At 38.0% G+C, this 26,490-nt stretch overlaps 3 protein-coding genes and 2 long non-coding RNA genes across 6 annotated transcripts; all 5 read right to left on the bottom strand.

The window, feature by feature from the left end:
- Window positions 1-2,930: 2,930 nt before the first annotated feature.
- Window positions 2,931-8,621, bottom strand: LOC112171414 (cyclic nucleotide-gated ion channel 1). Of its 2 annotated transcripts, none has more exons than XM_024308624.2 (10): window positions 8,406-8,621; window positions 7,760-8,174; window positions 7,245-7,454; window positions 6,596-6,882; window positions 6,393-6,504; window positions 5,565-5,831; window positions 4,973-5,413; window positions 4,211-4,778; window positions 3,580-4,020; window positions 2,931-3,471 (listed from the first exon to the last, which is right to left on the bottom strand). In XM_024308624.2, the coding sequence occupies exons 1-8, from the start codon at window positions 8,513-8,515 to the stop codon at window positions 4,452-4,454; spliced, it is 2,169 nt and encodes a 722-aa protein (XP_024164392.1). In that variant the 5' UTR covers window positions 8,516-8,621; the 3' UTR covers window positions 2,931-3,471; window positions 3,580-4,020; window positions 4,211-4,451. The 2 variants fall into 2 exon arrangements, with proteins under 2 accessions (XP_024164392.1, XP_040368897.1); XM_040512963.1 differs by having other exon boundaries at window positions 6,596-6,669.
- Window positions 8,622-9,097: 476 nt separating this feature from the next.
- Window positions 9,098-10,070, bottom strand: LOC112171551. Its single transcript, XR_002925128.2, has 2 exons — window positions 9,552-10,070; window positions 9,098-9,476 (listed from the first exon to the last, which is right to left on the bottom strand). It is a non-coding gene; the product is annotated as an uncharacterized LOC112171551 (long non-coding RNA).
- Window positions 10,071-11,787: 1,717 nt separating this feature from the next.
- LOC121051062 lies at window positions 11,788-13,729 on the bottom strand. The gene is made up of 3 exons (XM_040512964.1): window positions 13,712-13,729; window positions 12,964-13,365; window positions 11,788-12,330 (listed from the first exon to the last, which is right to left on the bottom strand). The coding sequence occupies exons 1-3, from the start codon at window positions 13,727-13,729 to the stop codon at window positions 11,941-11,943; spliced, it is 810 nt and encodes a 269-aa protein (XP_040368898.1). The 3' UTR covers window positions 11,788-11,940.
- A 3,171-nt stretch (window positions 13,730-16,900) lies between these two features.
- LOC112171341 (cyclic nucleotide-gated ion channel 1) lies at window positions 16,901-19,689 on the bottom strand. Its single transcript, XM_040507630.1, has 5 exons — window positions 19,540-19,689; window positions 19,062-19,363; window positions 18,902-18,972; window positions 18,598-18,804; window positions 16,901-17,203 (listed from the first exon to the last, which is right to left on the bottom strand). Exons 1-5 carry the CDS (start codon window positions 19,602-19,604, stop codon window positions 16,901-16,903), a joined length of 948 nt encoding a protein of 315 aa, XP_040363564.1. The 5' UTR covers window positions 19,605-19,689.
- A 4,732-nt stretch (window positions 19,690-24,421) lies between these two features.
- On the bottom strand, window positions 24,422-26,233 carry LOC112171497. The gene is made up of 3 exons (XR_002925127.2): window positions 25,689-26,233; window positions 25,047-25,333; window positions 24,422-24,482 (listed from the first exon to the last, which is right to left on the bottom strand). It is a non-coding gene; the product is annotated as an uncharacterized LOC112171497 (long non-coding RNA).
- Window positions 26,234-26,490: the final 257 nt, after the last annotated feature.

Raw genomic sequence — 26,490 nt, 5'->3', positions numbered from 1 at the left:
AAAATGAATACACTCCAAGCACAATTGATCAATTTATATGCATATTATTGCCCCCCAATACTCATATTATTACCCCTCAATACTTATATTATTGCCCCCAAATAATCATATTATTGCCCCCCAATTGTAATATAAACATAGATAACACCTGTAAAAAGACTCATAAAAGAACTTCAGCTAGAATAGATTAGACAAACTAGACCAAAACAAAGGGAAAGCTACCAAAGTAGGACAAAATAGACTAGAACCACCAGAAAATAGTGGGGATTTATCGGGAAAAAAAAACAAGGCAACAGTCTAGAGTGGCCCTAAAGGCCCTAAAGGAAAGTCAAGGCCCAAGGTCCAACAAGGCTGACCTAGCCAAGCCCCCTCTCCACCCTCCTGCAAGTCAGTCACCCGGACACCGACTGCATCCACCGCCACCACCAATCCAGGAACTCCGTCGCCTATTGCACCATGTTCACGTCACCACCACACAATTAGGTTACCAGCGCACCAAGCTGCTCACGCTGCATCTCCCGTTCCAGCAGACCGCTCCCACTGCAGTCGCCACCACCACCACTGCAGCCCCTCCCCGGAGTCGCCAGACAACTGTCCAGTCCGCAATACTCCGATCGAAGCTGTAAATGCGGAGGTTGCCATCGTTGTCGAGTGTGAGCCTGCGTGAGCGGTTGAGCCCGAAGTTAGAGACGATGAACGACTTGTCGTTTGCCTGTGTCATCTTGCCGTCGAAGTCGAGGTTCTGGAGGTTCTGGAGGGCGTTAGTCAGGTCCTGGTACTGTTCGGTGAGGTTGAAGACGAGCTGAGTCGAGTTGGTGACGGAGATCAAGGAGTCGAGGTCTTCCCCGGGGAGCTGGTACTTGAACGACACGTAGCTGTCGGAGAGGGCGGAGACCCTGGGGACGAGGGCGGGGAACTTGATGGTGCGTTTGACGGCGAGGATCTTAGTCTCGCCACCGGTGTAGGTGAGCTGGTTGTCGGGGGGGCGGGGCTGTGTGGTTATGGTAGTTTTAGATATGGATGTGTGTGAGAGAGAGAGAGAGAGTCTGAGGGTAACATTGTCATTCATGTTTAAATTGGGTAAAAGGAATTAAAAAACTCTTAGTGGAGTATGTGGCCAATTTTTAGATTGACATTAGATAAGTGGTCACAGCCTCAAAATTTTAAGTGTGTTCTAAAACTATTATTACTTTATTAAAGTGAATACCCAAAACACTCCCTGCATGTGCACTGAATGTTCAACCCTAGATACATGATAGTCTGCCATCCGTAAGTACCAATTATTAATCGACTTGGAAAAATCTAACAAAGATTCAAGTCAACTTTTCACACACTTAATTGGTCTCCTTCTCGTGGACGACGTGGACGAGGCTTATTGGTCGAAAAAGGATGAGAAAGCGATTCAAGTTTATTTTCACACAATTAGTCTCCTCCTTTCCATGGATGAGGCTTATCTTATTTCGGTTCTCCTGATACCACAGAACAAAAGATGGGAAGTTGATAAATAGAATTATAAACCAGTTTATGTTCAGAATACTCTTGATTTTCAGATTGCGTTTTCTCAATGTTACTAACTTTTGTTATAGAAATCCTACTGCTAACTTATAACAGCTACTCATTTCAGGCAAACAGCACACATTGGTTTCTCCACTGATCAACTTAAAAGGTATCAAACAAATTCAATATAATCTAATGATATGTTATATTTAACAAATTGGAAATGAAACTGTAAAATGTATCTGCATATACATGTTTCAAGTCCTCAAACGTACCAATTTGAGGCACCATGAGAATAACTGTGCAGGGAAAGTTCTTGTACCAAAATTTGTGGCACTTCGATTTAAAGGAAACGAGTTTTGTACAGAGAGCAGAGGTAGTTACAAAGCCAAGATCATAAAACTAGAATAACTATCATGTAGATTCATGATACGTATGCCTTCACGAGATCTGCAACTACACAGACGAAACCTGTCCTCTGTGTATAGTTGCAGAAGAAACCTGTCCTTGGACAATTAATTTTCCCGTCATCCTTCTTGACCATTTGAGCAAGAGATTACCGAAACACAAATTAAGAAGTTAAGACTCGAAGACTCGTTGATTAATCATATAACTATTAGTCTGTTACATCATACATACATTTAACTAGAAAGATGGTGATCTTAAATTACTCAAATGTCCTATCTAGCTAGATAGATACATGTAAGCTTTATGATTAACATATATATGGCCTTCACCATAATTACTTACATATATTTGTTGATCTTACACTTAATTTCTTATCATCTAATACTTACAAAACAGGAACCTTAGTGGTATAGAGTGTAGGCCTAACCATTGGCTAACCATTGGACAAACATGTCCGTGGGTTCCGTCAATTAGTTCCTTCGTTAATTAACTAGAGAATTATGCAGGAATTATATATAAACTCAAATGGCTTTGCAGTGTTGTAATATGTAATTATGGTAGGAAACCAGAGGTTTACTTCCTCCGCAGGCTAGAAAAAATCACAAATAGTACATGAACTATACTTCTATCTTATTGATGCTACATGAATTTTATTTTTTGTCACAACTAATACCTGAACTTTTTGAGTTCTTTTGAAGTGGTACCTAAAGCCACATTTGCTCACTACTCCGTCCAAAAATGCCACGTGAAGCACATGTGTCTCATTTATTAAGCACACGTTTGGTATTTGACTTCATTAATAGTTTGATTTGAGAAAAGATTTTGGGTTTTTGCTTCATAGATCAAAGATTAAGATGAAGAATATAGTGGCTTGAGCCATGATACAGTTAACGACTAGTGCAAATTGTCATGTTTAACCTTGATGATTAAGACACGTGCTCGCCACTTGTCACTTTTGAATAGATTTGTGACCGAATGTGGCCTTAGGTATCACTTCAAAAGATCTCGAAGAGTTCGGGTACTAATTGTGACAAAAAATAAAATTCAGGTACCATCAATAAAATAGAGGTATAGTACGTAACTACGTAATTTATGTACTATATTTCTGATTTTTACCCTAATAATATACAACACATTTGACAAAGACTAGCTATTATGTATCATCGGAACATCGGAAGTAATGATCGAGAAAGGTTTTAACAGCCACACTCTCTTCCCTTAACTGCTAGATGAAAATTTATGGCCTACACTAAACCAATCGTCAAACGTGAGGGCAAGGACTCTAACATCACCATTGGCCCTAGCAGACTCGAGTGCTGTGGGTAATTTGGCAGGAAAGGAGATAGTTGATGCCCATTCAAGAAGTTCTTGTCCACAGAATTCTCCTACACGAACAACAGCGTGAGGATAACTTTCGGTGACTACATATCCGGCTAGGACAAAGAACATCAGTCGGAGTGGTTCATCCTTTTTGATGATATACGTCCCATCAGTATAGGTTATAGGCTTCAGATGCGCACAGATTGCTTTCAACATTTCTTCGTCCATAGTTTGAAACCGAGGCACCTACGAGAGTGAATACGAAATTTCAGAAAATTAATAATCCACTTAAGTAACATCATCATACATTAGCAGTAGCTATGATGGACTTGTCCTCCAGATAGAGGAACTTACTTTCTTTAGCATAGTCAACTGAACAGATCTCAGAAGCTCTGGCTCGTCAGGTCGAAGGGTTATCTCCTTGCTGAAGTGCAACCTGAACTTGGATACTACACTCTTCAAGTCGTCAGCCATGAGAATAAGGATGCTATCATTGTTGGTGACATAAGCAGAATCGACTGATAAGGGTAATCTGGCAGGAAAAGATGTATGTGATACTGATACCCAATGTACAAGTTCCTCTCCATAGAAGTCTCCTTCATATAGAAGATCCCGAGTAGCAGAGTTTCTTCTTTCAACACCTAGATCCCCCTCAACAATGAATATCATCTTTTCAAGTGGTTCCCCATCGCGAGAATGATATACCCTCCCACGAATATTTGTATACTTGATGGGTTTCATATGTTCACATATTGCTCTCAACACTTCTTCATCGACACTTCTAAGCATTGGCACCTATAAAAAATGAGACAAAGGATATGTAAAGTCATCGTTGGATAGAACATGCATATATCAAAGTAAAAGTCTTGTATTTTGCCAGGCTGCTAAACTAGTTGGGGTTTTAAATTGCATGTCTTCTAATTACATGTAATTTTCTTGATGGAGAGAGAGAGAGAGAGAGAGAGAGAGAGAGAGAACAACTTACTTTCTTTAACCGAGTAATTGGCAAACAACTTTTGATATAACTTTGAAGTTCCACAGGAAGGATAGGGAGGACATTCTCGACATCAACATCCCTATATTCTTCAAGTTCTTGCCGTACCCTTTCCATTATCTCATTTTTTCTTCTACTAGGGATACCAGATTTAAATAACCACAAGTCTAACTCTTTACTCTTCTTTTCCACCGCCAGCTTAATTCTCCTCTTGTATTTGCCAAACTCAAATCTATTGACTACACTCACCCAGTCCCAACATCAGAGCAAGGACTCTAACATCACCATTGGCCCTAGCAGACTCGAGTGCTGTGGGAAATTCCATAGGAAATGAGGTAGTGGATGGCCAATCTAGAAGTTCTTGTCCACAAAATTCTCCTATACGAACAACAAAATGAGGATAACTTTCGGTGACTACATATCCGGCTAGGACGAAGAACATCAACTGAAGTGGTTCATCCTTTTTGATTATATACATCCCATCAGTGTAGGTCACTGGCTTCAGACGCTCAGTGATTGCTTTTAACAGGGCTTCGTCCGTAGCTTGAAACATTGGCACCTAGGATTTGAATGCAATAATTAAGCGAAACAATGAGAAAACTTATAATCCAATCAGAAACATCAACATACTCGCCAAGTAATAGTTATAAGGTGAAGAATTAAAGTCATAGTTATGACCAATCTACTGAAATTATAAGTATCAATATTCCTCCACCTCTAGACACTAATTTCTTGATAGACAAAGGAACTTACTGTCTTGAGCCTAGTCAGCTGGAAAGAAGTCAGAACTTCCGGTTGAAAATTGGATGGAAGTGTGATCTCCTTGCTAAAACGCGACCTGAATTTAGATACTACACTCTTCAAGTCGTCAGCCTTGAGAAAAAGAACACTATCATTGTTGGTGACATAAGAAGAATCTATGGATAGGGGTAATGTGGCGGGAAAAGAGGTATTTGATACTGATACCCACTCCAGAAGTTCTGCTCCATAGAAGTCTCCCGGGTATAAAAGGTCACGACCGGCAACATTTCTTCTTTCAACGCCAAGATCTCCCTCAACTATGAATATCATCTTTTCTAGTGGTTCCCCATCTCTAGAAAGATATTCCCGCCCAGTAATCTCAAATTTTTTGGGTTCAAGATACTCACTGATTTCTTTCAATACTTCTTCATCCATAGTTTGAAGCAGTGGTACCTGTGAATTTGAGAAAACTAGTTATTAATTGGTACTCATATTGATGATACATATAACTTTGAAGTTCTACTAGGATGGAACATGCTGAAATATGGACATGTTATCAAAGTGATCATGGTTTTAAAACGAATTTGCCTTCCGGTTAATTTACTTTCTTTAGCCGAGCCAATGGCAACAAATTTTTGATATAGCTCTGAAGTTCCTCGGGAAGAATAGAGAGAATGTTTTCCACATCAACATTTCTCCTTTCGGCAAGCTCTTGCTGTACCCTTTCCATCATCTCATTTTTTCTTCTACTAGGGATGCCATTTTTCAATAACCACAAGTCTAACTCTCGACCTTTCTTTTCCACAGCCCTTTTGACTTTCCTCTTGTGTCTGTTCGACTCTAATATTGCAGCATCCGTCTGCATATACATCTGTTCCACAAGAAGTAGAGATTCAGTTGATGATCGATTAATACAAAAATGTAAATGGGATCTACAATCACTACATTTTTTAAGAATTCACGGGGCTTGCAATGTCTACATCCCATATCATATGTTGAGTGGAAATTAATGTTTCGATCAACTATAAAAACTGAGATTGATGTTACCGTGCATGAATCTAATCCCATCAAAAAATACTTACGAAATCAACAGGGGTTTCATATGTTGACCATCAGGCATATCATAACCAAGAATTCAGCATACATTTGATTGTAATTGAAACACGTACAGATGGAATATGCAGTCATATGTTTTCATCAGGTATACTAAACATAGAAGGGGGCCAGGAATGAATGGTCAGGCTCTATGATATGCTGCACAACAGATCATGAATTTTCACAGAGATCAAAGTCTTCCTAGTTTATCATTTGAGCTGTGAACAAGTGATGGTCTTTCCTCAGCATAAATAAATGCTACTCAAATGCGAAGAAGAAAATATACAGAGTCTCAGCTTTAAGCTTGAAGAATTTATGCATATAGACTTGTACCAACCTGCAAATTTCCAATAAGATATAGAAAAAGTAGCAAGCCGATAATAGAAATTAGAGTCGCAAAGAGGTTTTCCCATGTATTGGTACTGGTCTGGAGATTTGAACCAAGAGAACTGCAAAATGAAATGGATAAATATCTTATTTCAAATACAAATTTAGAGTAAACTAAATTTAATAAGAACGAATTTGATCATTAGTACAGACCTAAGATTTCGCAGGCCCCACCAGAAACAGTTCGACAACTTTTTTGGATAATCTGTTGAACCCAGTATGCCAGACTGAAGGATATCAAGAAAGATACCAAAATCAAACAGCTTTGCATTTGGTGGATCTACTGGGCATAAGTCATTCAGTGATGTAGTATTTCTCAATGAATTGTGATCGTGACAGTCAAAAGTACTAGGAACACATCTATTTTCATTTTGACAGGCATGTTGCCAACAATTTGTGAGTCTTTCAACAGCAAAAAAGTACCAACAGGCTCCAAGTACCTAAAGGACCAACAAGTTAGTTGGATCAGACTTCTGAACAATACAGAAAAATGTAACTTCACTTAAGGGTCCTGGAAATCAAATAATATCAATAGGTTCTCAACTTCTCATGCAATCAAAGCTTCAACATGTACTACTAATTGATTGGCGTTAAATTTTGGCAGGTCTGGGATGAGTTATACTACTATTTCCATTGTTGTCATGATGATCATTTTGCAACATGTCTCTGTTTTCCATTCATTAAGAGATTCGGTTATTTAAGACCCTAAACCTTTACCAAGAAATCCAACCAAGTCAGTGGTTCATCAACATATAATAACAGCAAACGAAGTTCAAATAAAGCATGAGAGATTGACACTTACATGACTGGCAAGGATGTACATAAAGAAGTTGAGTACACCTTTGACCCATGTTGCAATCTCTTCTTTGGAAGACTTTTTAGGTTCCTTGCACGATAGGTAGATGCGAAGGACCCGTGGAACATATTGCACCAGAACAAGAAAGCTCAGAAGCTTCCTTGTATTCAAAGATCTCACGCCCCTCATTTTTGAAAAGAAGATGAGAATTACTACCTGCATACATTTGACAGTGTTTATAGCAACAGTGATTATAAGTCTAATTACATATCATCTAAGAAATTAGTTAAGAATTAACCCGTCCAAATTAGAATATTATATTATTATATCACATTTCTTTTTACTTCTTTAGACAACCTAGTGATAATTTGCTGTCACTACATAATTACATATGGATAGAAATCTCTTAATGTTATAGTAAAACTCCTATCGTCAGCAGGAATTTAAATCCTATTGCATTACATGTTGACAAATAGAGAGATCGGAGAAAACAATCAACTGCAGATAGGGCCTTCCCTTACCTGTGGAAGGGGAAGAACAGCGAAAACATCGATTAGTATGTATGACTTCCACATCGTCTTAGCTATGCTTGGTGAGATACTCCTCAAGTTCGATAATACAGATGAGCAACTTCCTGACCGAAATGCATTGATGAAAGCTAACCATTTCTTGGATTTATAAACTTGAAGAATAATATTCAGTATGTAAAAGACATCTGTGACCATTCGGAAGACAGGAGCTGCTATCTTCAAGTTTCTATCCAAACTCATGCACTTGGCATCATCATTGATCATAGGAATGTAGAGGAACAAAGGATCCAATAGTACAGCAAACAGACATGACACTATAAATATCATTCTCCACTTGGGAAAGAACGGCCCCTTAGGATCTGTAATCTCCTTCATCGTCGGCCATCTCTTACTCGAATCTGTATTTCTGGACAACACAATAAACAAACATACCATTGAGCCTATCAACTGATGATCACAGAATTCAACAGTTAAAACATTAATGGAGTTCGAAGATTGCTCCAATTGGCATTGTTTCGAACACCTAGTATGCGCAAAAGATTTCTCACTGAAACAAAATCAGCCACCACTATTTCTACCAACATACAGATACTGCAGATCATCATCATCTCTACCGTACAAGCTAAAAGAAACTAACCTTGCCGCTTTCTCTTTCCCGTTCTCCACAACTACATCTACTTGGGAATTATCCATAACTAAGACTTGGTTACCAAGTGAAATTCTGGAAATTTGCAAATAATGTAACATAAAATGTTTGAACCCAAATTTGAGATCTCAAATTTCTATGTACACAAGATCAATCCTTACAGTAGGATAACCCAACTGGAAAGACAAAGTAGATAGAGTACAATGAATTCTTTTCCAAAAAAAAAAAAAGATAGAGTACAATGAAAGAGTTCTGTGGTCCAATTCTGAACCAAAGGAAGGCCATGTAGGCCATCCCAGCATTTGTTTTCACAACCACCAACGAAGTCAATGATCTAGTCAAGGACTTTACACCTTTCGACCAAAACACAAAGAAGACGAAGAAGTTTGCACCTTGCTGCCCATGAATTCTGGAATGAAGGTGGTTTCATTTTCTTCAGCAAATGATTGTATACGTTAAATTTCAAGTGGCTCCTAATTTGCAACATAAATTTCGGGTACTGTCGTTGGATGCCTCTCCATGTTGTTGAATCAATCAATTCCTGAATATTTTGTTTCTTTGATTCTCTGTACAAAAGAGAGAGATGGGAGAGTTCATGCAATCATAGGATTATTTTCGAATCTTTTTTCCCCATAGTAATTGCACTATCATCCCAGACTACTGGTAGAAAGTAGAAACGCTACTTGGAGTTCTATCAAATAAATTTAATATATGTAGAATATATTTTGGTACAAATTATGAAATTAATTGGAAATAAAATTGTAAAGAGTAACTTGCTTATATACATGTTTCAAGTTCCCAAGAGTAACACCAAGTTGAGGCATCATGAGAATAACAGCACAGGGAAATAATTTCTTATACCAGAATTTGTGGCACTTTAATCAAAAGGAAAGGATTTATGTACATAGAGCACAGGCTGATACATAGCCAGAATCACAGAACTTGAATAAATATGTAGACTCATGATATATATGCCTTCACCAGATCTGTGTAGTTGTATACCTCACCTGTCCTCGGACAAGTAATTTCCCCATCATTCTTCTTGGCCATTTCTTCCAGGGCCTGCCCAAACATAAACTTAAGATTCGAACACTCAATGACCAATCATCTAATTATTACTGGCACAAATGTGGGAACCTTAGTGCTGTAGACACGGCCGTTTGGCAGAACTTGTGGTGGATTTTCCGTGTCCATCAGTTCCTTAGTTATGTGGCAAACAAGCTTTGAGTGATGCTGCTTAGAATAAGGTAATGGCAGGGCTAGCTTACGGAAACCTTCCTGTGACAGTGGATCCTCCTTGGTGCAATCATCTTCATAACAAAATCTGGAATAGATCAAGGCAAAACAACAGATCTGGATACAAGATGCAGCTCCAATACAATAACCACATGTGCATAAAGGTGAATCAGAAGTGACCAAATGCCAAAGGAAGAAGCCACTTTTATGACAGTAAGGATTATAACTTACAACCCCTAATGCCTAAATGAAAGGCGATCAAGGTGAAATGTCTAAACAAAATGCGTAAATGAAAGGCGATCAAGGTGAAATGCCTAAACAAAATGCCTAAATGAAAGGTGATCAAAATGAAATGCCTAAATGAAAGGCAATCAAGATGAAATGCCTAAATGAAAGGCGATCAAGGTGAAATGCCTTAATGAATGGCTAAATGTGACCAAGCCGAAATGGCTAAATGCCATCAAAGTGAAGTGGCTAAATGCGATCAAGGCTAAATGCCTAAATGAAAGGCAACCGAGGCGAAATGACTAATTGAAAGGCGATCAAGGGAAAATATCTAAATGAAATGCGATCAAGGTGAAATGCCTAAATGCTACCAAAATCAAATGGCTAAATGAAATACGATCAAGGTGAAATGTCGAAATACGATCAAGTTGAAATGGCTAAACACATGATCAAGATGAGATAACTACAAGCATGGTTGTGGTAACATAGCCTAGCACTATCCTAGAAAACATCCAATATCACCATAGGCATAATTACGACACACTCTCCTCTATTTGATATCGCCATGTGTTCTCTCCCTTATATGATATCAACATGGGTTATCTTTCTCCAATACATGGTATTGCGAAGTTTTATCTCTATTATACGACACTGCCATGTTCTATCGCCATTGCACGATATCCCCATGTTTTATCTTTATTATACGATACGATATCGGCAAATCTTCTCTCCATTATACAATATCACCATGTGTTCTCTCCATTATATGATATTGGCATGGGTTATCTCTCTCCAACATGCGGTATCGCCATGTTTTTTCTCTCTATTATACATCACCACGTTTTATCTCCATTACATGATATCATCATGTCTCATCTCTCTATTACACGACATGATATCTACACATGTTCTCTCCATAAGTATACCTTGTATCGAGCACACCTGATATCATATGATAGCAAACCCTAATCCAGACCCTCTTACTTAGGGCTCGGGGGACTGGTTACCCCAAGGAAGACACTCTCGTTAAATGTCCAATGAATGCTTGCATGATTTTACTTGAAAAATGAAATCACCACCCCAGTCAAGACTCCTCTTAGCTGGGGACTTGGGGGACTAGGGGTAATGGTTGTACGGAAGACACGTGGCAAGGATACTCTTCTTGCACTTCTAATACATCTACCAAAGACAAACTCCCCACCCAAGAGAACTCTTGACTGGAGACTTGGGGGACTTGTTGGTATAGGTACCTCTCAGGCACAAGTATCGGAAGCACAAGGCTTATTAGCCACTTAAAGTAACGCCAATAAAGCCCAGACATGATGCCGATACCAACACTTTGGTATCGGTGGACCATAGCTAGTCCCACATTGGAAATAAAGGGGTAACAAGCTCATCCCCACACTATAAATACATGTATCTCCACTCATTCAAGCTAAGTCACCGCTCTCCGTTTACTCCTACCTAGTGTACATTCTTATATGTATCTGACTTAGGCATCGGAGGGTCGAAGGCCGGCTAGCCCGTTCTTCCCTCCGACCTCTGTTCATGGTTGATAGGTATCAGATCTCGGAGATGAAAGCTCTCACCACCACCCCGTTTCTACCACTGAAACAATATCTCTCTTACACACACAATCAGGCCCCGATAGGAGCTCTGATACCAGTTTTGTTGGATATGAAGACTCTCAAGAAAAACACAGTTTGGGTGAATACCTCACTTCATATTCCTTGTTGATAAACATAGGCATAAATAGCCTTTACAATGAGACTAAAAACCAAAGTAATGGAATCACGTTTGCACAATCCTAAAACGTGGAGGACTAAGCAGGACTGTTTCAAACCCTAACTAATCAACCCTAATAAATAGGGCCTTACTAACAGTATTTAATACAACTAACTTAAATGACAAGCAAACAAACCCTAACAAATATAACTATGAAGAATAAAAAGTGAAGAAATATGTCACTCAACTTCATTCCAGGCATCAAGAGAAAACAACTTATTGCATATGAATAGAGCATCATATATAGTTGAGTATTTGAGTGCGATATTTCATTGGTCATTTAATCCTCTGACTCAGAATTAGTAGCAGCTAAATCCTTCATCTTCTCCTCCAAATCCGTGGCGTAGAGAACGAGGACGTCAACTTCGGCTTTGGTCGACGAAGCAGTACCGGCCGATAAGGGGAGAGAAGACGCCGTTCCCGTATGCAACACATCCAACGCCCAATCCAGAAGTTCTTCTCCGTAGAGCGCTCCAACCTTGTACAATCTTCTGTTCCTTTTACCAGGCCTTGTTAAGCCTACTTCCCCACGCGTGACCAAAAACATCTTGTTCATCAGTTCGTCGTTCTCTTTAATAATTTGCGACCCGATGACGTCATAGCTCTCTCGCCGAAGGACCTCACTGATTGCCTTCAGAAAATTTTCATCATACTTTTCTAGTTCTGGCACCTATGAAAAAGACCAATTATTAATTCTAAATCAATATCATCTAATAGACCATTTTTGCAAAAAAAGAAAAAGAAAAAAAGAGCAGAATCGGAAGTCTTTCGGGTATTATCTATCTTGAATCAAGTAAATAGACCAACATAAAGTCATTAATATGTCCAGATGCAAAACCAGGATCTAAAATCTATAATTTAGAATTTAGGATAATATATTGGATCAATATATTGCATAGTCTACGTCTCACATTATCTATTACTTAAGGTTCAAGGACCGACTACACCCCCCCCCCCCCCCCCCCCACAACACACACACACACTGCCACACATTGAATGCGTTTATGGGTTTTCTGTGAAGGGGTTCTGCAACAAGGCTTGACAATTAAGAGTTTAAGACCACTCATCTTATAGATCTCACTTTAAATAATAAATGTGATCCCTGATAAATTTGGTCAAATTAGGCACCTTTAGTCATTTGATTACCTATTTTTATCATTTAAGTTTTTTTTTTTTAATGTTACACCCTTTTAAATGACCAAACAGTTTTCAATATAAATGAAATTTTGCAGAGTTACTAGCACAGAAAAATCTAAAAGATCAAAGATTCCAACTAGAGTGACAGAAGGAGAAATTAACTTACATTCTTTAGCATGGACAAAAGGTTGATCTCATATTTTGACGAAACGATGATCTCGTTGCTAATATGCAACCTGTTCTCAGACACCACACTCTGCCAAGCTTCGACCTCAAGAATCAGGGCTTGAACATCAGTTTTGGGCATAACGGACTCGGTTGCTCGGGCTGATGGCCGATGTAGGAGCTCTTCCCCATAGAATTCTCCTGCTTTTAGCTCCCAACGAGTAAGACAATATCTCTTTTCAATACTTGCAACTCCGTCAACGATGAATATCATTTTAAGCGATTCCTGCTCTTTAATTATAGGCTTTGATTGACCCTGCTTTGACTTTGTATACTTCTGGAGTTTAAGTTTCTCAGAGATTATTTTCAATCCTCGTTCATTCATATCTTGAAGAAGTGGTACCTGTGGAATTTGTAGAAAACAATGTATATATTATAAATGACCACATAATAATATAAAGGATAAGAATCCAGTTGTGAATATATCATTGAAGTTTTAATGATTTATGAGGAGTAATTTTTAACACTCTACTTTCATACTGTAAGCTACTTGCCTAAAAATACACTACGGCTGTTGAGCTATGTTCAAAATTAGTAGAGAGCAAATATCAATCCTCTTAATTATCATACATGGCCAAAGTCGGTGGGTTCGAGTCCCACAAATGGCTTTATCTTCTAAAACTTTACGAAACAAAAAAAAGAAAAAGAAAACGAACATGGCCATGGCACATATGTTTCAAGTAACTTACCTGCTTCAGCCTAGCCATCGACTTATATATCCTGTCCGTGATTTCAGTTCGAATACCATCGGGAACAATTGAGAGGATATTATTCGGATCCAAGTCAAATTCTGGATTTTGTTTACGTTTTTCTTCTACTGCTTTCTCGATCTTGGACTTAAAATGAAGATCAGGGCCGTCTGGGTCGAGGTGGTTTTTTCTTAGCCACTTATCTATCTCTTTCGCATCCTTTTCATTTTTTATCTGAACTCGAAGATCAGGAGAAAGATTGCGAAGGATTTCATTCTCATCAACATCATCCTTCTTGCTTAGCACTGCTTTATCTACCACTTCTTTCTCGACCTTTGACTTGAAAAGGCTGTGATCCAGTTCATTTTTATCTAACCATGATTCTATCTTTGGTTCAAATTTATTCCTTAGTTTAATTTTCCTCTTCACTTCAACTTCTTTCTTGCATCTTTCTTCCACTTTGAGTGATGTTTCCGTTCCCATATATATCTATTGCACAACATTCATGCAAGTACTAAGTTCAGTTCATGTTCCGACTATAATATATACACATTAATTGGGGCAGTAATTATATCTAACTGTTATATTCTAAAAAATAAAGTTAGATGAATCACATTTGGTGTACCACTTAGAATTATCTAAAACTAAAACTAGCCTTCCTTCACACATGTTTTGCAAGTGTCAAAATATTTTTTATTTGCTCTGCTGCCTCTGCATATATCAAAGTATTCTTTATTATTAAATAAAAAAGAAAAGGTGATGAAAGAAAACACTTATTGCAGAGAGAAAATTGTGAGAGAGAAAAGTGGATTGTCAGATTTTATTTATTTATCTATAAATAGATGAGAAAAGACAATAAAACCCATAGACCTTATATTAATTTTAAATAATTTCTAAAAATTGAGTGGTAGTATGGTAAATAGAAAAATTAAAAATCATATTAAAAAAAAATTCAGATAATTAACTACCCATGTCCGCAATAACCACCTAGTTTCTCACTTTCTTTTTTCTCAAATAATTTCTATTTTTTTCTTAATATAATAATTATAAAATTTTTACATATGCAGAGCATGTGAGCAGAAAACCAGTTTATGTTAATAAAAGTATATTTTGTAGTTATCATAATTAACATTGTAATTTACTTAGTCATCAAGGTTTTTTAATCTTTTAGGGTAATTTCTATCCAATTTTTTTTTCGCTAACAATATCCCGTCTCTCAATAACAGTATAGCTTATGATTTTTCTGGACTATATTTAAAAGAAGTAGTGGTGTTGTCAATCATGACTTTTTTTTTCTTTTTACTTTTGTACCCCTAAAACATGAAAATTTTATACGTCTTTTTAACTGTCAAGGAATAAAAAAAATTCAAAATTTAGACAAACAATTAATAAGAAATTTATTATTTTCAGAAATTTAATGCCCACTTTCCCACCCCATAGGATGTGAGTAGTTTCAAGTATCAGGGATGTTCCCCTGGTCATCTACTGACCAGGGATGATATGGTCAACTACTGTCCGATTTCAATCGGACGGTTGACAGCTCTCTAGCTTTTTAAAAGATGAGATCTGTTAACCGTCCGATTGAAATTAGACGATAGTTGACCATATCATCCTACTGACCAGGGGAACGGCACTCTTCAAGTATAATCAATACCAAGGAGCTCATTTGGTGAGAACCTTAAAGTAAAAATCAAGTAAAGACTTTCAAATGAATAACCAAATGGTTGCCATTGGCCTACTTGTGCATACAGATCGTCATATAGCACATATAAAAAGTAATTCAAAATCAAATGGTAACTAAAATTTTGTTTTGTGCGCGTTAATATAAAGTAAGGAAAAGAAAAAAAAATGAAATCTTGAGGAGGACGGCTTTAAGCGTAAAGAAATCTTTTAATTGTATGACTTAGCCACCAACCTGTAATTTTCCAATGAGATATAGAAACAGGAGCAAGCCAATGATAGAAACAGAAGTCGCAAAAAGGTTTTCCCATAAACTAATACTAGGCTGGAGGTTCGAACCAAATGAACTGCAAAATTGAAAAGGAGAAATATATATACAATTTAATTCGAATGGTTAGAGCATCTCCAACAATGTTTTTAAAAATTGAATGTCAAAAGAGATGAGATTTAGCTAGCAATTGTTGATCAAATAATAATTTGTTGATCAAATTATTATATGTTGATCAAATAATAGACCGGAGAAAAGAGTGAGAATACATAGGTATATATAAATATATATTTTGGGTTCAAGATAAGAGACTAGATCATAATCCTATTATTATTTTGTCTCATTAGTCTTCTCTTCATAAGTAGGAGGTCGTGAGTTCTACTCCTGTATGACTTTTTTTTGTGTATTCTTAGTTATAATAACAAAAATTAAAATCCATATCATAAATAAAGAAGACATTTAAAAGCTCTAACCTCAAATTTCGTAGGGCCCACAACAAACAATTTGTTAACTTTTGTAAATAATTTGTTGATCCAGCTATTCCAGGTTGAAGGACATTGAGAAATATGCCGAAATCAAAGAGTGTTACATTTTGTGGGTTTATCGGACACAAATCATATGCCAATGCAGTTCTTCCAATAATAGGTTGATTGTGACATTGGAACGCACCAGATTTACAGTCATTATCATCATTTAGCGAGTGGCAAGCAGATTGCCAGCAATCTATCATTCGTTGGATAGAGAAGAAATACCAAAAAGCTCCAAATGCCTTAAAAATCAACAATGAGATTAACCAACAATTGAACCATAGAGAACATTTCAAATAAAAAAATATGAAGAAAAAAATAAAGGGTCCTTGACCCAAAGCCCCAAAATGAGGGAAAATTATCCCACTTACCCCAGCAAGAGATTTTTGTTCTCACTTGCCCATTTTAAAACAAAATGACAATTTCGCCCTAAGCTAATTAATGAATTTACATGGTGCCTCACTCCACGATCTGAACTCTCTCTCTCTCTCTCATCCCTCTCCGTTTGCTCTCTCTCTCTCTCTCTCCCTCTCATCGCTCTCCGACCTGCTCTCTCTCTCTCTCTCTCTCTCTCATTCCTCTCCGATCTGCTCTCTCTCCGTCTCTCTCTCTCTCATCGCTCCCGGATCTCCAACTCCGGCGAGGTTCGACCTCTCGCCCAGATTCCGCTCTCTCTCATTCCTCTCCGATCTGCTCTCTCTCCGTCTCTCTCTCTCATCGCTCCCGGATCTCCAACTCCGGCGAGGTTCGACCTCTCGCCCAGGTTTCGCTGCAACTCGCAGGTGAGCTCGACAACGTCCAACCGCTGTCCCTCTGACAACGACCGCGTCCAACTGCTGCAACGCCCAGATTCCGTGCAACTCGCCGGTGAGCTCGACTGCATCCAACTGCCTCACCGGTGCTGGTCGACTTTTGCTCGGATTCTGCTGCAGCTCGCCCAAGCTCGGCCGGCGCTGACAACGACGACCACGCGACGTCTTCGATGGCCTCCTGGACGTCACCGGTGCTCGACCCAGGCTGGGGCAGAGGAGAACTGTGATTGGGTGCCCAAATCAATTTCTAGTTTTTTTTTTTTTTTTTTTTTAAGTAACAAGACAGAAGGAAAGGAAAAAGGAAAAAAAAAAGTTTTGAATGTCTATTGCTCTCTAATTGACGTCTATTACCCATCTATTGGAGGGTAATAGACGGCTATTGGGGGCAATAGACGTTTTGAATTTATGTAATCTCCTTATTTTTTTCTGTAATCAAAGTTTTATTTGTCTAAATTTAGGGAGATTAGTTCATATTCTGGCAACCGAAAGTTCTATTAGGGGACAATAGACATCTATTGGGGGGCAATAGACGTATATTGAGGGGCAATACATGACTGATAGTCCTCTATTGGGGGACAATAGACGTCTATTGGGGGGCAATACATGGCTGATAGTCGTCTATTGGGAGGCAATACATGGTTGATAGTCGTTTATTGCCCCTTTATTGGGGGCAATAGACGTCTATTGGGGGGCAATACATGGCTGATAGTCGTCTATTGGGGGGCAATAGACGTCTATTAGGGGGCAATAGACGTCTATTGGGGGCAAAAAAAACTTTCCGGTGGGTGGTAGCCGGTGATCGGAATCCGGCGGCCGGTGACCGGATTCCGGCGAAAATTGGTCGGATTCCGGCGAAGTTGGCCGGAATCCGGCGGCCGGTGACCGGAATCCGGCGGCCGGTGATCGGACTCCGGCGAAGTCCCCTATGGTTTCTCTCTCTTCCATTTTCTCTCTCTCTCTCTCTCTCTCTCTAAGTAACAAAGGTGAGGGTAAAATGGTATTAAAAAATAATAAAAACAAAAAAAAAATCTTAATGGGGTATTAGGGAAGACCTCCTTAGAGTGTTTTGGGTAAGAGGGAATTAAAAAAACTTAGTGGGGTAAGTGGGAAAAAAATCTCTAAAAATGGTGTAAATGGACAAAATCCCATATATATTCTACTCTAACAATATGGAAAGAAGATTAAATAAAGGAAGTCTGAGTTCTCATTTCAAAATACATAAATAAAAATGAATAATGAACTCTTGTAATCGAAGGCTGCCCCGAACTTCATATGCTTGTTCATACAATTAATAATCAAATTGGCAGACTTTTTAACTATTTAATTGAGATAATCATTATCTTGATTCTATCTAACAAAATGTTTCTGTTTGTCTAATTTCACCACTTTGGAGTTTGGACTACTAAACAGTTTCCAACATTTCAGATTAATTATTTGTAGCTTTCTAAGGTTAATTAACCCTAGTGCACTCTTTTAACGTTAGAGTTAACCTTAATAGAGATCTGAACACCTTACTTTTACAAAGAAATCCAAGCAAAGTGAGGTAGTCATCAGTTATTCAAACTAAAATATACTTAATACAATCAAATTTGAACTTACATTGCTAGCAAGGATGTACATGAAGAAAATGAGTCCACCATTAAGCCATGATTCCCACTTTTTAAGAGAGCTCGGGATTTCAAATTCTTTACAAGCATAGTAGATGCAAATTACTCGTGGCACATATTGGATTAGAACGAGAAAGTTCATAATAATTGTATTCAATCCCGAACCCCTCATTTTTGTAAAGAAAACGATGATTAGTACCTGGACGCATGCATAACAACGTTATCAGTTATTAAAACAGACTTACAATAACAAGGCAGAGTCATCCTGTGGAATGGAATCGATTAATTTCTCTTACCTGTGGAATGGGAAGAACTGCTAAAATGTCAACAAGCAGGATGCATGACTCCCAAATCTTCTTAGCTGTTACTGGCAGAACAATCATTACAAAATTTTATTGATTATGTAAGGAGATAGGCAGAAATCTCTTAAAATGGGCTGTGTTGATAACTACGAACATTTCTGAAGCTCATAGATTTGAAAAGTAATTTTGACTATATAAACGAGATCGGTAAGCGATCGTAGAACCACAGCTGCTATCTTCAAGTTTGAATCTAGTCCAATGCACTTCATGTCATCGTTTAGGATAGGGATGTAGAGGAACAATGGATCCAGCAAAACAGCGAGCACGCAAGATACTACTAACATCATATTCCACTTTTGAAAGAATGGTCCCTTAGGGTCCAGAATTTTGTCTAGTATTGGGCATTTTCCTTTTGCTGCGTCTGAGTTTGACTGTGGAGCCATAGCATTTATGCTACTGCCAATAAAATAGAATGAAGAAAAAAAAATTAAGTAAAATTAAGGAGCCATATAGTGATATAAAAGCTATATGCATGGATATCCGTGCTAATTAAGCAAATATGCAATTTGTTTAACAAGGTAAAAAAAAAAAATACAACAGACCGCCGGTCTTAAGAGTTCAAAGAAACTAACCATGGGAATGTCTCTTCCGAGTTGTTCACAGTAGTCATATCTACAGTTGCGTGGGGAACGGCCATTACTCAAAAGTACTTGTCCAACTAGCTAGGACACAGACTTACACAGTACGTGTCCTCTGAGGCTAACTAGCTCTGAACTGTGTCGACCGAATTGAACACCTCTTAGTACAGAACCTGGTTACTTAGGAGGGTTAGCTTTTATAATGAGAGCATGCAAGAGATCGAGGAAGAGCAAGCTAATGCTCCACTTTGAAACTGCTGAAAGTCAACACGAACAAAAGCATTTTTAATACCAAAGTTGTGAAAATTGTGTAGTGTATATATATATATGAACTATCGAGTTATAGTCTTTGCCTCCTCGCCAAAGTCTTCTATAATAAACTAGCTGCTTCCATCAAGCTAGCTAGCAGAGCTAGCAAAAAACGTAGTTATTTATCCAATAAACAACTTGGCATTATATTAAGAGACAAATTATAGTACTGTGATATTTAATTATCATACACTCATTTTACATCTATTTAAACAAAAATTACAATTATTTGAATTAAAATTACAACATTGAGAATAAAATTACCATATTCATTTACACTATTTACATATAATTAAACAAAAATTACAACATTGACAATAAATTTATTCAAAAACTTGTAACAAGGTCGTAAGTGGTGTAATTACTATTATTAGAACTAAGATTACACAAAATAGGACTCAATATTACTACTCAGACAATAAATTTGTTATCACATTTATAAATGTGTATATGAGATACGAGTATGTATTATAGAATTTTCCTTATATTAATTCTTAACATATGCCTTCACCAGATGTAAAATTGCAGAGACCAAACCTTTCGCACCTAATCTAGTTTACCATCAATAATTAACTTTTCAATTGGCGATTCCTACGTACGTGAAAGAGGCTGCTCAAATATAAAACAGATTCAACCAAGACTTCCGACTAATTAGCTGATCAAGACCATCCAGTAGTCATACAACCAACAGTAAATTATGTTTATACGTTTCATGTGGATCTTAATTTATTGTTGGTAATGGATATTCTTAATATGCTATGTAATGAATTAGACCATAAACAATGACCAGATAAAAGAGAAATAATTTCTAATTAATTAAATAATCGACCTCATTGACAAGTCACATCTAAAATTTAGACTTTTGATTTTAGGAAAAGATTTGGTTTTGGGGCCATTCCAAATTTAGATCGGATTCTCTCCTTGTCTGCATCTCACTCTAGTTTATCCTGGCTTGAAAATTATCCATTTATTCAATATCTAAAGACCATAAACATGACACCTCAGCAGTAACCTACTAAAGTCTAAAACTCATTAAATGAGCAATTTAAAAAAAAAACGCCGTTTATAATTAATGAGACCTTAAGTCGATCTTGCTGATATCCCGTTGTTCAGATTTGGACATTTGGTATGGAACTCAAATGAATTTCATAGAAAGCCCAAGAACACTTATGCATATCAGGTCTGAAAAGCCATAATTGATGGTGGAACACAGAAACTAAAAAAAAAGTCTGATGAGAGAAAAAGAATGAAGAAGATAAGGAGGCTGTCATTACCTGGATATTGAAAGGATATGAGTTGAATAGAGATGAAATAGATCTGGAAGTGTTTCAGATCGTAGAACAGTAAAACAAAAGAAATGGAAGTATGAGAATGGAGAAGGGCTATTGGACAGAGAGAAGAGATAACAGAGGATCTAGATCCTAGTCAGAACTCAAAAGTCAGAAGTATTTCCAAAGTAAACTGGGAATCGGCCATGACTCGAAGTACTTATCTCGGACTCGATCAGTACAGTGTCGTCGACCTTTGAGGCTAGCTAGCTCTGAACTGTGTTGATAGGATTGAATCCTTTTCAACACAGAACTGGCATGGATTTGTGAAACTGAAAGTTTTCGTATCAAAGTAACATTGTTCGATCATATTTATAGAAACCAGCAGTCCGTCCACCGGCATTTCAAGAATTGACTCAAGGTAAAACATTAATTGCATGAATTGAGTCACTCCGTTTTTCTTTCCTCAACCCTAATCTTTTCTCATCTTACAGAAACTTCATTCCACATGCAATGGATGTAAACATGTTAATTAAGACCATAAAAAAAAATCACCTAGAAAAGACAAATTAAAATGAGAAAAATTCAGTCACTGTCCCCAAACTATGCTGCCAAGGCCAATTTAATACCCGAACTCTCAAAAGTATCAATGTGATACCCAAAGACATATTTTGACATCAATGTGATACTTCCGTCCAAAATTTATGACGGTTCTGTTAAAATGCTGACGTGACAAGCACGTGGAGACAAAAAAAAAGAAGTTAAATGACCAACTTACCCTTTTGTTTTTGTTAATTCATTTTTTTTTTCATTTCTTCTTCTTCTTCCTCATTTTCTTCTTCTTCTGGGTTTTGTACTAGCTAAACCGCCGTAACCTCCGAAGCAAGCTCCGCCGCCACATTTCCTTACTTACCTGACAAGGCCACCAGCCACCAACCACCCAGCCCAAAATGAATTCCGATTTGGCCTTGAACGCGAGCTCGGCCTAGACGACAGTTACCGTCCCCAATATCAAAATCTCACATTACATGCAGATGCAGCAATTTGACAACTTCTAATCCAATTCAAATTGAGAAAACAAGAACAAACAAGGTCTGAAAATAAGAACAAACAATTCAAATTTCTAATCCAAAATTTCAATCTCCCATACCCATATTCCGCTGCTAGAAATATCAACAGAAGAACCTTGTTTCTTCATCTTACCCATTACCCATAACCAAGCTTTTTGCTCAAAGATTGAGCAGAAGCTCATACCATAAAATACCAAGAACCAATTCTGTTCTTCACTATATCCAGCACTAGAAACTCTAAACCATACTAGTACCAGACAAAGAAGAACTGTGTTTCTTCATTTTTACCCAGAAAATACCAATCCATACGAGAAAATATATCTCTCAGAAAATACCAATCCATACCAGAAAATACCCAACTTACGAATCCCAAATTCTGTTCTTCCATATATCCAGTACCCATACTATACTTAGGAAGACAATCAAAGTACCTTGATTCCTTTCTCACCATTCCGGCAGTGATCGATTCCAACTTCAGTACCAAGACATCTGAATCGGATCGTGACAGAACAGAAGCTAACGTCAATCTCCGGCGTCCTTCGACCCAAACCCAGATTTCGATCGCTGACTCAGACCTGTTGAACCCCGACCTTCTCTGCCTCTCGGATCCTCCGCCTGCAACTGTTTCCATTGCCGTGAACCGAACAGCAGCTGGCTCCGTTGCTTGGGCAAGCCCGACCTGCATCCATCCAGACGTCGGAAGACCTGTCGCCGAGGAGAATCATCGCCGGTGCCATCAGATTTGGCGAACAGAGCTGATCTGCCGCAACAACTCCACGGATACCCGTCACACTGCTCTTCTCCGATCTGCACTTCTACTTTAGCTTTATCTGACAGAAGAAAAGAAGAAAGGGACAGGCACGTTGTCTGGTCTAAGTTGAAGATGAAAAGCATACTCTTTTTTGTTTAAAAAATATATATATATATATATATATTTATATATATAACAAAATTGGTGTAAAAGTACGACTTTGTCCTTAAAAATCTAGTCACATATATGACACGTGATATTTTTAACAGAACCGTCAAAAATTTTGGAAGGAAGTATCACATTGATGTCAAAATATGTCTTTGGGTATCACATTGATACTTTTGAGAGTTCGGGTATCAAATTGGCCTTGGCAGCATAGTTTGGGGACGGTGACTGAATTTTTCTCAATTAAAATAGACAAATCAATTATAATCTTCCAGTAGGATCGATATACCTAACTAGCTAGGAAGACAAGTAATTACTTTCCCTTACTCTCCCTTAATGATATTGGGTCTGTGGTCTAATTTCGACTCAGTTGCAAAGCAAGGACATCTACCCCGGCCACCGATGGGTCCGTCCTAACATGTGTTTCACATTTGCTAACAAAGTCAATGATCAAGTCAAGAACCCGATGACGTACTTGATAATGAAGGTGGTGATTTCATTTTCTTTGTAGGGCAGCTAGGAATAATTGAATTGTAGATATATATACATACACAGTCCTTCTCAGGTAAGAATATCCTTACCTTAGCTAAGGAACAGATTTTCATATTTTGGCCAATTTTTTTTTATCACATATTCACATTTTAACTGTTTAGTCTTTAGATCCTAATGTATAGATCACTTCTGCAAATTTTCAGCTAAATTGATGATCGTTAAGGTATCGAACTTGATTAAATCAATGAACGAACCGAATTTGTCCAACCGGAACCATTTGTGTTCATAATTGTAAATTACAGTTTTGAATGCCATAACGATAATTAATTTTGCTGAAAATTTGCATAAGTGATATGTACATTAGGACCTAAAAAATGAACGGTTAAGATATGAATATGTGATAAAAAAGTGATCAAAATATGGAAATCCGTTCCATAAGCTAAGGTAAGGATATCCTTAGCAGAGAAGGCTTATATATATATATATATATATGTATATATATAAAGTTGTTCGAGAGCGAACTTCCGCAATCCAGAAAAAGTGCGGACGTCGCTCCTCCTCCTCGATCAAGAATCAACGGCGCTGCGCCGCTTGTCGGAAGGAGCCTAGGGGTCTGAGAAGCTAGTCTGCAGTTGGGTGGAGTTGCCAACGACGAGGTTGCAGTGCTGCCCAGAACATGCAGTTGCAGGTGAGGTCGCTGCCCAGAAACCTTCAACCTCAATGTCCTCTGTCCAGCAAGCCCCGCGCCACCATTGCCGCTTGAAAGCTATTGCAGCGTCAACGTCCACACTTTTGCGATGGTGCGGACGTCAGCCTGTGATCGGCTATATATATATATATATATATATATTGGTACTGGTCTGGAGATTTGAACCAAGAGAACTGCAAAATGAAATGGATAAATATCTTATTTCAGATATGTAGATACCTCTACTAGCAAGGCTAGTTTGCTACCTCACCAAGCATAAACAACACCCTCATGGGATCCAACCGCTACTTGCATCTTGTAGCCTTATGTGCAAGCTACGCCAAGGTATCCGGAAGTGGCAAATCCGTCGCCGGGAAGCCACCTTCCCGGCCTTGCCAACATGCCCTCACAACTAGGCTTTCTACACTAGAATAGTTATCTTTGCTTGTCCCACATCGAAAACCATGTAAAGGAGATGGCTTCCTTCACTTATAAAAGGAATGCCTCCTCCCACAACTCAACACATCCCATTACATCTTTTGTAATCCCCTTGGGCCGCAAGGCTCAACACACTAGTGTAACATTCAAGTGGATGTAGTTTCCCGCTAAGGCGGGAGATGAACCATTATACGTCTCGTGTCACTCTCTCTCTCTCTCTCTAAAGCTAACTAGAGACCCCCGCTGACTCTCACGTTAACAAGATACAAATTTAGAGTAAACTAAATTTAATAAGAACGAATTTGATCATTAGTACAGACCTAAGATTTCGCAGGCCCCACCAGAAACAATTCGTCAACTTTTTTGGATAATCTGTTGAACCCAGTATACCAGACTGAAGGACATCAAGAAAGATACCAAAATCAAACAGCTTTGCATTTGGTGGATCTACTGGGCATAAGTCATTCAGTAATGTTGTATTTCTCAATGAATTGTGATCGTGACAGTCAAAAGTACTAGGAACACATCCATTTTCATTTTGACAGGCATGTTGCCAACAATTTGTGAGTCTTTCAACAGCAAAAAAGTAGCAACAAGCTCCAAGTACCTAAAGGACCAACAAGTTGGTTGGATCAGACTTCTGAACAATACAGAAAAAATGTAACTTCCCTTAAGGGTCCTGGAAATCAAATAATATCAATAGATTCTCATGCAATCAAAGCTTCAACATGTACTACTAATTGATTGGCGTTAAATTTTGGCAGGTCTGGGATGAGTTATACTACTATTTCCATTGTTGTCATGATGATCATTTTGCAACATGTCTCTGTTTTCCACTCATTAAGAGATTCGGTTATTTAAGACCCTAAACCTTTACCAAGAAATCCAACCAAGTCAGTGGTTCATCAACATATAATAACGGCAAACGAAGTTCAAATAAAGCACGAGAGATTGACACTTACATGACTGGCAAGGATGTACATAAAGAAGTTGAGTACAACTTTGACTCATGTTGCAATCTCTTCTTTGGAAGACTTTTTAGGTTCCTTGCACGATAGGTATATATGTTAGGAACGTTGTGAAACGTGGCACCCAATTACAACTGAAGTAGAAACTATGAAAATGAGTGAAGCACAAGATGATAGGCAACTTGTAGAAGGATTTCACTATAGCAAAATGATACAACAATTTCTCTTCTGCAATAAGGAGAGCAACAATTGACAATACCCTCTCTCTTATAACAGGAGGAAATACACACTAACAAAGGAAAGACACTTGAGTTTTAGGAGAAATCTCCATTTTCTCTCTAAACTCCACTCCCCCTCTCTCTTTGTTTTCACTCACCACAACATGGGATTACAACTCTATAACTCAAGACCTCTATTTATACTAGATAGAGGAGGTTACAACTAGCTTCTTAAAGCTTAAGAAACTTAGCTATAGATGAGTTGTAAATGCAATCTTTACAACTATCATATGTTGGAAAGTAAGCCACAATCTTTGACCTATCAACAACTTAAGTATGAAGTAAGTCACAATCTTTGACCTATCAACGACTTAAGCATGAAGTAAGTCACAATCTTTGACTTATCCAAAATACCATGCTTATCAAGAACTTAAGCATGAAGCAAGCCTCCATTTTTGACTAATCAAGAAGATTATGCTTATCAAGAACTTAAGCATGAAGTAAGTCACAATCTTTCACTTATCAAAAATACCATGCTTATCAAGAACTTAAGCATGATACAAGCCTCCATTTTTGAC

The sequence above is a fragment of the Rosa chinensis genome, chromosome 1 (assembly GCF_002994745.2).
Source record: "Rosa chinensis cultivar Old Blush chromosome 1, RchiOBHm-V2, whole genome shotgun sequence".
Lineage (NCBI taxonomy): Eukaryota > Viridiplantae > Streptophyta > Magnoliopsida > Rosales > Rosaceae > Rosa > Rosa chinensis.
Note: the sequence above shows the minus strand (reverse complement) of the source record. Positions and strands in the feature narration are given on the sequence as shown.

Bases quoted from the DNA above. Each gene is read 5' to 3' on its own strand.
- LOC112171414 (XM_024308624.2), bottom strand. From the start codon at position 8,515: ATGTTACATTATTTGCAAATTTCCAGAATTTCACTTGGTAACCAAGTC. The intron at 8,175-8,405 runs GTTAGTTTCTTT...TGTGTTGTCCAG, and splicing joins GGGAAAGAGAAAGCGGCAAG to AAATACAGATTCGAGTAAGA. The intron at 5,832-6,392 runs GTTGGTACAAGT...CTTGTGGAACAG, and splicing joins ATCTTATTGGAAATTTGCAG to ATGTATATGCAGACGGATGC.
- LOC121051062 (XM_040512964.1), bottom strand. The intron at 12,331-12,963 runs GTAAGTTAATTT...TCTTTTTCATAG, and splicing joins TTTTGTCCATGCTAAAGAAT to GTGCCAGAACTAGAAAAGTA.
- LOC112171341 (XM_040507630.1), bottom strand. From the start codon at position 19,604: ATGGCCGTTCCCCACGCAACTGTAGATATGACTACTGTGAACAACTCG. The intron at 19,364-19,539 runs GTTAGTTTCTTT...TTTTATTGGCAG, and splicing joins TCGGAAGAGACATTCCCATG to TAGCATAAATGCTATGGCTC. The intron at 17,204-18,597 runs GTAAGTTCAAAT...CCTCTGCCCCAG, and splicing joins TGTACATCCTTGCTAGCAAT to CCTGGGTCGAGCACCGGTGA.